A 12,281-nucleotide genomic window follows, 5' to 3' on the forward strand; every position below is an offset into this window, starting at 1 on the left:
TGCGCGCGCGCGCACACACACACACACACACACACACACACACGGATACACATAAACAAGACAACTGAAACAATTACTTTTTCCACTTTATTCAGGATGGCAATTTTAGATACTGTGCTCCAAGAAAAATGCAGATGATGTCAAGAAAATTCATGAGAGAGAGAAAAAAAAGAAATGACCAGTGCCTAAGAAATGTAATTTCTAGAGAAATCTTGGATGAACTGGAGCTGCAAAGTCTAGGGAAGAATTTGATGGAAGACTTGTTAAAACACAGTTGCTAGGGGAGCTAAACTATTTTCTATGTCCAAATCATATAGAAAAACAAGTAATATACTAAAGCCAGGGACACTTATGTTAGACCTCAGCATAAACTCTCATGACCTGGAGATTGTCAAATTATCATCGCAGGAGATTCTTAATAAGAAGTTAGGGGAAAAAAAGAGCTGGAAGGAGCATACATAAAACTGATTCTGCCTTTGGGTGTAGGGATGGAATAGATAACTCTTCAGGCCCTTTTCAGGCCTATTGTCTGTGGTTCTCTATATATTTTAGGTTCACGAGTGAGGAACTGCAACACATTCATCTGAATATAATCCATATATGCGGTTCAGTGTATTTTATTTCTCACTTATTCAGCCAAGTAGTCCATATACTGAGGTGCATCATACCAGTCTATTTCACAAGACCTGTTTTCCTAGGTCACTGGGAGTGTCTTTTTGAGCATAAAATAAAGAAACAACTTTTTTTACCAATGGATTATACATTTTAATAGTTCACTTGTGTAACTCATATGTTTTCCAAACTTCTGAGCTTGCTGTTAGGTGTTAGCCAAGAGTTTGTAAAGTGACATACATGTCTATTTGTTCACTTCAGCTTCAATCACAGAACAGCTTAATTTACATAACATTTTAACCTTTACCTATTACAGCCAGCACTGTACAATGCAATTCTTCAACAATACTGTACAAAGCAATTTTTCATTTGCTTCTAGTGAGATGGAGGCAAATATCTTCCATAGGGACATGACATTTTCAGTGTAGAACCATGCAAACTCAAAACACTTCAGTCTGCCTAGCTATATCACCCATGCAGATGAGCAATGCACATTTATTGGAAAATGCAAATCTGTGTTTCCAGTATTCAGGCCACTATAGAATTTTGCATAAACTCATGAAAAAGACCTTTTAAGTCACCACAGTGTTGTCATGTTCTCTAGTACTCCTGCTTTGCAGTTAATATCAAAGCTTTTCTATGTCTTATCTGAAAAAATAAGTTGATGCATTTGGCAGAAAAGAGCGGAACATATGGTCAAACAGGATAAATAAAATAATGTACAGTATAAAAAGCAGTTGTGAGGAGTGATATGCACAGCCAGAAAAGATGTCTACTTCCGTTTAGTGCTATTACTAGTTTTCTTTTCACTTTTAAACTAGAAACAATATTTACTAACATCCACTCAGAAACTTGAGGAATGGTACAATACCTGACTGTAATGTGGCACGCACATCAAACTGAAGTTAATGTCAGCCCATTTTAGGCTTTGCTAAGACTGGCCCATGTTTTAACTTGCAGTAGCAGCTGCTTTGCATTTTGATCTTCAGCTTTTTTTTTTCTTACTCTTTGAATAGGTTTTCTTCAAACTTCACTGCAGTAATAATTAATGTATGTCCTGTTACATGGGAAGAAGAGCCAGAACTGTCATCGTTCCTTTTAACTATAAGGTACTGTTCTCCAGACAATAAGTAGCTGTAACACTGTCTCCTTTGTCTTTTTTGCACTGCCAGGAGATTTGGGAAAATGTGCCAGTTGACTCATAGTGAAGGTCCTTTGGCTTTGCTAGCATCTAGATGTGGAAGGGGGAAGGAGTAGGATATCATGTAAAACCACTGATTATCCCAACAATACTGAAATTAAAACTATTTTTAAATTATGGGATCTAGTAGCTGTTATCAAATTATATAAGCAAGTACTTTATTTCTTAAAGGGAAGTTGCTAGGAAATTTTCATTTTTTTAATGACTAATCATAATTTTGCTGTAGCGTAAGAGTGCAGACTTTTCAAGCAAATATTGGTATTCAAAAAATCAAGACCTCAATACTACTTTTTTTTTAAACTTGAACAGTTTGGGGTTCTACTAAACTATGGTTGTATATATTGTACTGTTTTCTATAAAATTCCTGGTAAAATTGATAGAGATCCCTCAGCATATTCAGTATCTTGGCAGTAAATAGCTGCTTTAATTTATCATACATATTGATTTCTCTGTATTTTGCTGCATGATATCCAAGACGCTACCTTAGCAATCTCACCATGCCATTAATATTCAGGACATGTTGAAGGTGAGAAGTGAATGTTCCATCTGCAAACAGACCACTGCCCTTTCCACTTCAGACCCATAGCTGCTCTTTCAAGACAAACGCTCTAAAAGATTCCAGAAAATGGTAGGCTGGAACCTCTGTCCTAATTTTGTTCTGCACTACTGCTACAACGATTCTGTGAAAAGATGTACTTAAAATATCAGCCTGATTTGTCTGCACAAAATTAAGCCAGGAGAGATCATCTGAATAAAACAGTCAGAAAAGGGTGGACTGAACAGAATGGGTAAAACTCTTGGGCTTACTCCATTTACCTGTTCTCTCCTTGGTAGATTATGATCATGTAGGAGAAAGAAAAAAAAATAATCAGAAAACAAAAAAGCAACCACCTTCTCCTTTACTGTTCTGTCACCTGCTGGATCCAACTGCCTTATGTTGGCTGATATTTCCATACTACCTTGAGCTATGAAACTGTTAGCTTGAAATCTAACTAATATCAGAACAGTGACTCAAGGAAGTTAATATCAGTTACCTGAATTTCAGCAAACTTTATTCCTTGAAGTTTTGGAAGACTATGGTATACTTTGACAGAACTTGTGCAATGTATCTTAGTCTCCTCTGGCTGGTGAAGACAGCAAGAAAAGAGCATGGACTCTGTGGGAGTTACTGCTGACAGCTCCCTAGAAGGAAAGGTCATGGAGAAAACTATCTCCAATCAAATGTTGAAGTCTCTGGGCTCCTCATACTTCTAAGATCTTAGTCAGCTGGGTTTCAGCCATAGTCTGAAGTAGAGGTTTGTGTCAAATCAATGCATAAAATCAAAGTGTCTGTGATGATGCCACTGTTAATTGCCTAATGAGCCTGCTGCTTCTTCTGTTTCATGGGGATGTCTGCAAATAGAATTAATTAGAAGTAAAACCACTGCAGTGGTTTTATTCATGAAAAGCTGGAAAGACCAACAGGTCCTGTTCAGGATAATGTTTATGAGCTACAGTGTGAAAACACAGGCTGCAGTGTATTGTCAAGGTTGTTTTGATTTCAATACATCAGATGCTGCAGTTACCAAAAAAAACAAACACAACAACAACAACAAAAAACACTTTTTTTTTTAATGATTACTGAGACTAGATATGTATGTATTGGGTGGCAACCGCTAGTAAGAAAAAGCAGAGAAGTAAGCCTGGCAATGGCTGTCCACCATGAATGATCAGTGTGCAATACAGGTTCACAATTAGTTTCATTAGAGTCAGATCGATGTTTGGAAGATCAAACAGCAGCTGTAATATAAATTTTTTCCATCTGCCTTGGTTTCTTCTTCGATGTAGGGACCTTACAATGATCATTTATGCTTTTGTTACTTTGGGACTGTATGGATGCCTGTGCTCCACATGGGTGCCACCTTAGGATCATTTGGAAAATTAAGGTAGTGCAGAATAATAGCCACACTGTATGAACCACTGACAATAAAACACTGAAATTTCAGAGTCTATATTGGCTGCCAATGATTTGCTAAGATGGAGTTTCAATTATGGTATTAATCTGTAGTATCCTTAATGGTGAGAGACCTAGTTACCTGAGAAACACTAATTTCATGATACATAACCCCAGATGGAGACAATGCAACATTTGAATTTTATCTGCAGCCTTTTTTATACAATTAAAAACAAACAAACAAACAAACAAAACCCCCCAGCTATCTACCTCTCAAACATTCTTCCCTTTCAGGCTGACAAGGATGAAATTTTATGTATCTTTTGAACATTCTTCAAAGCCATCTTTTCTCAAAGACCTGTATTTAGTGACATTGCAGATTGCAGACCAAAAAGATGGAAGTTTCAGAGTGGTTTAAATGCCATCTTAGAGTACTCTGTTTGGGCTGTATATGTAGCTTTTGAGGGAGGTTATTAGAAAATTCGGAATTCTCATTCTGAATTGTCATTTGTCAATTCATTTAACTATTTCACCAAAAGATAAAGTTACTTGATTCATTCATTTGCTTTACGTTTGGGAAGCTACTTGAAGCTCTGGCTTGCTGCCAGAGAGACTAAAGTTGATAACAATTGGCCAGAAATTATCCTACTAGCCACAGTGAGACAAGAAGCAAGGTTCTCTTTTCAGAATCTGAAGATTAAAGGATAATGCAAGGTGAATGAAAGTGGCTGCCATTTACGCCTTAGGTTTCATTACAGTGATGTGATATCCAAAACACTAAATGCTCTGTAAGGCTGGAGCAAGAGATAAAGGTTCCTATAATTTACCTGGTATAACTGCCTGCTCGGTTGTCACTTGTTTTTCTTGAAGCCTTTCAGAAGAGTCAGAGAAATGCTTGAGCAGAATTTAAGAATATGGAACCAAAGGTGCCAGATCTGATAATGGCTAGGTGTCACTTGCTTGATGCACATGCTTGCACTGTGTTTTAAGAAAAGTTTCAAGTTATTTCCATTCTACCTAAACTGTTTTCAAAGCTCTTGCTCGAGTTTGCAATTTGAGCACTCCTCCTTAAATGAAAGCACTGTATCTAGGTGCAGATGGCAACAGTTACAGGCACTAACCAGATGCTGCAGTCTCTAATTTGATTGAAAGGGTATAATTAGACAGCAGAAACACTTCAATGAGAGAGTAATGCACAGAGCGAAGGACAGAAACCACTTAACTGATGCCAAGATACCCCAGCAGTAAGAGGCAGGGGCCCATGGATGGAAGAGGCAGAACACCAAATTACCTTCTTCAGATGAGAACTTTTTTGTTTCCCTGTGGACATGTGAATAGGGATTTTATTATCGTAGGTTGCCACAGTGCTTTATGTGGGAACATTGATTAAAAACAGAAGACGCTTCAGGAGATCAAAGAGGCAAATATGGCTTCTGTGGTCAGTATTAAAAATATTTTTAGCAGTACAATGGTTTTCTTTGAAGATGCAGTTTTACTGATTGAACCAAAAGTTCATTTGCATATTTCCATCTGATTGGACAGGAAAAATCTCATTCCATATTATGTTATGATGCAAAATAAATGCTTTGGGGAAGTATATGACTGTTTTAGATCTCCCCAGTTGAAAATCAGTGTAGTATTTTTACATTTCACTACTTTACTATTCCAAATGCTACCAATGTAACAAAAGTCCTTATCAAAACTATCATGCTTGGGTGCCTACACTGTAATGGTAGAAAACCACAACAGCTGATATGAACTACAGAAAAAAATCAAGAAAGAATGATCTCTGTTTAAAAATGCGATTTTCAAATTGCTAAAAAAATGCCTCCCCATTTGGTAATTCACCCAATAAAAACCTGATCTGATGATATGAAGTCACCAGGTTAGCTGATGATTTCTCCTTTGCAGCGTAGGGGTATTTTGGATATAGTTAAAAAAAAAAAAAAAATCTTTCTCACTTTCTGTATACACAAACACACACATATACATAATCTTTTAAAATCCTCAAATATAACCATTTTCTCGGCTCAGCACCAGAGGCTTTTTTAGCATCAGTCCAAAGCAGAGAGCAGACTCAGTGCATACTCACCTGACACTTTTTCAAACCTCAACTTAAGCATTGGCCTGTCCAGTAAAGATGAGCCTGGGGATATATGGACATATGCAATTCTGTATTTTTGCTCCCTGGCACATACGTCTCAGTTCATGAGTGGTTATATATGTGAGTTTGCTATCCTTGGGTAAGTTTGATTACTTGTCTTTAATCAGTTTTTCATCATTTTTGCTTAAAAAAAAAACACAGGAAACACTATCTGACTGGGCCAGACTGATTCTGGAACATGTTGGAAGCAGGCAAATAGGATATGAGCCGAAGAGACAGTTACCATTATTTTTAATGTTTAAAAATATGTGTTTTGTAAATGCTGCCTTTTTATTCACACAATACAAACACTCTGTATTAGCCACAGCTTTGCAGTTGCTGGCTGGTTTTCAGACACAAAATGATAAATACGTTTGACTTGTGATTCTTTATCTCTGCAAGTAAGAATGCATGATGTGGCCCCAGAGGAATTTCTGTTCCTTAATACAGCAGTTTGTTTTCTTTGTGAAGTTTTAAAACTGTTGTTCCACTGTCAAGTGTGGTAGACTGAATCCCTTTGGAAATTTTACCAGGATAGGCCATGGCCACTGTGTGGATGGAGGGAGCGGTCAATCACACAACTATTATGGTGTGATATGATAACGCAAACTGTGCAGCTGGCTGCACTGTAATTCCTGCCTCCCTCCCACTCGGTTAACTCCACCCTGCTTAAATTCATTCACATAACTCTGGATTTTGAATTACACTCTATGACGTGTAAACATGATATACTGAAGTGTCTGGGTGACTATTTCATTTTCTCTCCGTCTGGTTAGAAATGCTGCTTCAAGTATTTCCATGACAACTGCTCAAGGCATATCAAGTCCAACTGCTTCACTGTATCAGCAAGACGTAAGCAGAAAAGGGTGGCAAGAGTGATATCAGCTTTGTCAGAAAGGGCTGAAGTAGCAGCTTAAAGGAAAGATTCAGTTGGGAAGGAAAACAAGCACATGGCGATCCAGTATTACTGAATGGGAAGACAATAGAGAAAGGAAAAAGAAACTATCTGATAATCTTATCTGTTCCTGACGGGCAAACTAAGTGAACTCTATAAATACAGAAACTGGAAGTGAGAACGTACTACACTGAATATGTAAAAACACCTTTATTCATTGAAACTATGATTAGAGGAAGCCATTTCAATTTCTCTGTCTTTGCAATATTAAACTCATCAAATTCAGATAGTCCTTTAATCTTAGGCAATGTATTCACCCATCTTTAATTTCATACTTGCTTGTGAAATGTGGTAAGACTGAAGTTTGAATGCTGCAAAGTTCAGTGTTTGAATTAAYAGAAACCGTTAGATACCTCACAGACTGCATCTTTACTTTTCTGTGAAATGTAGCACAGTACTAAGTGCAAAAATGATTGTCAGTTAACTCTAATTGTTGTCTATTCAAGTAATTTTTCATCAGGCAGTTCCGGAAGCCAAAGTTTCTCTCTCAACTTGGGAAACAACGGTGCTGCATTTTCAGACTACACTTTTTATAACAGTATGAAAACTTGTATTTAATAAGGAAAAAAAGAATAGGCATTAAAAACACACCATATGGCAAGCTACCTTACCAAAGAAATTAAAACGTGTCATTTCAGAACTCTGAAATGCACGCCTTGCTTTAAGTGCTTCTTGACCCAGCTCATCCTGTTTCAGTCCTGTGGGACTAAGGGTGAGGAAGAAGATTTTGAGGCACGGTTTGTGCATATGAAGAACTCTGCAGATTTTGTAGGTGCCATACAAATTGCAGGTCCTTGTTGAAGAGCAGGTTTGCACTGTTTTCAGGTCCTTTAGCAGGAGATAGATAGCTGGCTGGGCTGGAGGATGGAAGTGCAGGTGCATATAATAGACACAATCTTCTCAATAGCCTATGAAACAAACATTCACACAGGGATATCCTCCACTTGCTCTCATGCAGCGTCTTGTGAGGAACAGGGTAACATAAGGACTGTGTTCTGTCCTCAGTCCTGCTCAGGAAATTTACAAGCAGTCACTTCAACTTGCTAAGGAAGGGGTACCTACCCTGTGCAACTAACAGGGCCTGATGGTACTATGAACGGACCCTTAGACAAGGCCTAGACTTGTCCCTCTCTGTGCAGCTGTCAGGCTCCCTAGAGGCTTATGTGAAAGTATTCTTATGTTTTACTCACTTCAGATAACTGAAGTTCCTTTTGAGAAGTTGTAAAGTTTACCTTTTGAAAACTCTCTCTGGCAAAAGGACTTTTTTTTTCAAGAAAATCTATGTTAATCATCTCCAAATCTAATTAAGTGCATATACAAAAACTAAAAGCTGACATTTCACTGCTTTATAGCTGTAAGCAAATTAAAAAGTGGTGCCAAAAAAGTGAAGATTAACAAATTTCTATTCACGGTAAAGTAAGCAGGGCAAATTATGTGTTCATTTAATGAGTAAATATATCCCTTAATCTGTTACAAAGAATGATTTAAGGATTAGAATATGCAAAATGTATCCAGGAGGACCAAGCATCTGATGGCTGTGGGAGTGTGACCATCTGGAACAGCCGCTACAGATCGTGAGAAGCAGGACCAGCGCTCACCAGCAGAGAACTGTGGTACTTGCAATCATCAGTAACTGAGGTGAGAAATTCTAAGTGAAAAATCACAGAAAAGCTCACTGACAGGTAGCAAAGCTTCAGGCTTTCCGGACTGGCTGGCTGAATGAGTACCTGAATGGCCAGAGGAGTCGGTGCTTGGCAGGGGGGCGAGACGGCCCCCTCCTAAGCTCTGGCTCTGTGGTCCCGATCCTGCCCTGCTGCCACCTGTTTTTTTCATATCCCAGTGATTAAGTGCACCCACTCCCCTCTCCCTGCAGATGATCCCGTGTTGCAGACCGCTTTGATAGAGAAACGCACCGCTCTTCTTCCTCTTACGTTTCCGCACGTTTTCCAAACTCCGCGCTCAGCGAGCACCAGGAGATCCGCAAACAGCCGCACGCTACAAACACCGCACAACCCCCCCCCCGTGCAGCTTTGCACGAGCAGCTGCGAGCCATGCAGTGACCTGGCGAGCAGGAAGGGCGGCGCCGCGAGCTCCCAACGGTGCTGCCGGGCGGCAGAGCCTCCGCGGGAGGCTGCGCGCGCGCCGCCGGAGCCGGGGAGCGGGCGGCACCGCCCTCCCGCTGCCCGGCCCCGCCAGCCCCGCTCCGCTCCGCGCCCCGCTCCGCTCCGCGCCCAGCGTCACTCACCGGAGAGCAGAGGCTCGCGGCAGCAGCTCAGCGCCAGCCCCGCCACGGCCAGGGCGGCGGCGAGCGCGGGGGGCTCCATGGCGGGGCCGGCGCGCCGCGGCTCCGAGCAGGGGCGGTGGCGGCGGCCGGGAAGAGCGCTAAGTGCGAGAAGCGGAGGCCCTACAGCGTGTCCCGTAACTGCGCCCCGGCGAGGTGCCGAGTGGCAGATGAGGGATCCTATTACCAGCCATGTGACAGGAAAGGATAGAAACCAACACCCCAACCTGCTGCAGCGCCGGGCCGCGGAACTGCTGCTTTTGCGTGTGACACGACGGCTCTGGGCTGCCGGTCCGGGCTCCGCGGGGCCGCCTCCCCTTGCCCTCCCGCACACCGTGCCCCGCCCGCGGCCGGGGGAGAGGCCAGGCAGGAGCCCGCCAGCCCCGCGGCGCAACCGAGGGCTCTCCTGCGACCGGCCGCTGTCCCGCGGTCCTGCTGTCCGGCCCCGCCGCGGGCACGGGAGCCACGCTCGCCCGCCGCCAGGCCGGCTCCCGCGGGTCTGCGGGCGGCCCTTCCGCGCCGGCGGCGTCTGCCAACAGGCGGGAGCGAGCAGATGCAGCACGTCTTTCTTTGCTTTAAGGAAACAAAATCAAACCAACCAAACAAAACCGCCACAAACTTCGCACTCACCGCGTGCCGCTTCACGCGGGCGCGGCGGGGCCGGGCCGGGCGGCAGGCAGGCAGGCTCGCGGCTCAGGACATGAGGGGGTGTGAAAAGCCGTACCCCGCCAAGCACGGCGGCTGGGAGGCGAAGCGCCCCGGGAGAGGGCACCGCGGGCGCAGCCCTCGGCGGCCGCGCCGCCGGCCGAAGCCCCCGCGCCGGCTGCAGCCCCCGCGCCGGCTGCGGCCCCGCGGTGCGGCTCGCACAGCCGCGGGGGCGCACCCGCGCACACCCACACGGGTACACACCCGAACACAAACACACGGACACAAGGACACACAGACATGGACGTACGCGGACCCAGACTCCGAGGCACAGACGCACACACACGTGCACACAGGTAGCCCAGCCAACAGCCTGTGGATCACTCGGGGGCAACGCAATCGAAGGAAAAGTATCAGGGTTACTGTCAGCACGGTAACTGCAAACGCAGGTAAGCTTGTTTTTTTTCGGCTACGTGCAAGCAGTGAAACTGGTTCTTTGTCAAGGTGGTACATTATAAAGCCTCTGCCTTCGTTTCTACAAAGGTTTTATAGCTGACCTGTGAGTATGTTTGTCAATGGCAGTGCCTCCTTGCTAAAAACCAACCAAACCACAACAGCAAAAACCACTTACAGAACGTTACGCTTCCTTTGTCAGTGACAGGAACAGAACAAACATTCTTGTCCTTTCAGCACCTTTATACCTTTGCTATATAGTGGAGTTAGAAAGTCAAACATCTAAAAGTTTATAGGCTTTAACTGTTATATCAATACGTACTATGATATGCCTAGCTTTTAGCATGCAGGAACCTTTCATTATATGTAGTTGCAAAGTTGATTTTGAGGTGAAAAATGTGCTAAAATTTCTTTTGGCTATTGTGAGGTATATAGAACACAGAAAAGGGATTACATGTCAGCATCGGCTTTACATGTATATTTTGGTACCAGAGTTTATTGTGTCACATTCTTCTTACTTTGAGCTAAATTCCTAGCAAATGGGGAATTTTTAAGATAATGAAATATTGAAAAAAAAATGTTCTTAGTTTGGTGTTAAGCTTTTTTTTTTTTTTTTGGGTAAATGCTGAAGTATTGAGTTCCTCCTCAAACATATTTTGTTTATGTATGTTCAGTTATTTGTTTCACACATTCTGGTAAAGTTGCTGGACCCTGAACTGTGGTTGCACAAGAGCTCTATGAGAAGAGATGATTTTGTGCCCACTGAATGTGTGTGTGTGCATGTGTGTGGCTGTGTCTGTTTTTACCACTGCTTTGTTTATGATAGGCTAAGCTGGATAATTCTGATTCATAGAAACCAGCTGTGTTCTCACATTAACATACAATTTTTTCAGGAGGAAGGCCAGAATCTAGTTCATTCCATATATTCCCATCCCAGTCTTTCTTACTGACAGGAAGTGTCACTAGCATTCCTTTATAATTCACTATCTGTGCATGCAGCACTTCCTTGTGGCACATGCTGTCTAACAGCATACGAAACATTATTACTTTGTGTTTTACTAACACACATAATTCTCCCATCCAAGGACTGGGACCCCACTGTGTTACTTATTCACCCGATTTGGATCCCATTTGGTCTGGCACTCTGTTCCTTAGGGACCCTGGGACAGAGAAGGCTTGCAATCTTTCTTTAAACACTGTATTGACACCCAAGTTCACAAAATCGGCTTCTTATATCTCAGAAAAGTCCAGTTCGGTCTTCCAGCACTTCTAGGCAAAATCACCTTGGTTCATTCAGCTGCCCATGTTCTCCACTCAGCCACTGCACACACAACTGGGATGTGTGTGTACACACTAGTTGCACCAATTTTTTTCCTCACTGGAGCACAGTGGCAATGAATAGACAGTTTGTTGCCTCTGGTCATTCTCCAGTCTTCTTTCAAAGTTCCTGTTTACAAGATTTTTATTTCTGTTCTATAAAATTGTTTGTATTTCAGCTTACTGTATTCAAGATCACTCATTCTCATTTTGTAATCTTCTGCTCATAGTTTCTGGTCTCTGTTTAAAAACAACAACAATGACAACAACAGCAGCTAATAAGTAATTAATGCTTTTATACTTTTAATACGTGGTCTGAGGCTCTTCTTTCAATTCATTGTGTTTCCATCATAAAGTCTGTACTGTTTCTCTCATTCTCATTCTATCATTCTCTCATTCTCTCCTCTACATGTAGTATATAATTTTTCTTGCTTTTTTGAAAAAAAACATGATTTTCCTGTAGTTTATGATTTAAAGACCTTAGAAAAACAGACCCTATGACCTGCAAGGTTAATAACTCCTTCATTATTGAAAAGAGTTGCACAACACAGAACTGTCTTTGCAAGCCCTCTGGGACACAGGCAAAGGTAAATGGTGATTATTTTTTGTAAAGAGAGTCTGTACAAGGTAGTAACTCAGAAATCAGCTAGATATTTAAAAAAAAAAAGCCTTAGAGTCTTTTAACTGAGAAGTATGCGTATTGCAGCTATTCAAGAAAAACATTGCAAGTGGAACTGTGCA

The 12,281-nt window shown here is 42.1% G+C and overlaps 1 protein-coding gene across 2 annotated transcripts in view; it reads right to left on the minus strand.

The window, feature by feature from the left end:
• The window catches only part of KREMEN1 (kringle containing transmembrane protein 1), a 31,570-nt gene extending 22,175 nt beyond the window's left edge, over nt 1–9,395 (minus strand). The window contains exon 1 of one of the 2 annotated variants that reach the window (XM_026071581.1): nt 9,353–9,395. Coding sequence is in view for 1 of the 2 variants with exons in the window: in XM_026071580.1 (XP_025927365.1) it covers nt 9,090–9,168 (79 nt within the window). In the remaining variant the exon portion in view is untranslated. Of the gene's footprint in view, nt 1–9,089; nt 9,169–9,352 lie in introns of those variants that run through there. The other variant, XM_026071580.1, reaches the window with a different exon arrangement.
• Between the last annotated feature and the right edge of the window lie 2,886 nt (nt 9,396–12,281).

This window comes from Apteryx rowi, unplaced genomic scaffold (genome assembly GCF_003343035.1).
Source record: "Apteryx rowi isolate R43461 unplaced genomic scaffold, aptRow1 scaffold_328, whole genome shotgun sequence".
NCBI lineage: Eukaryota > Metazoa > Chordata > Aves > Apterygiformes > Apterygidae > Apteryx > Apteryx rowi.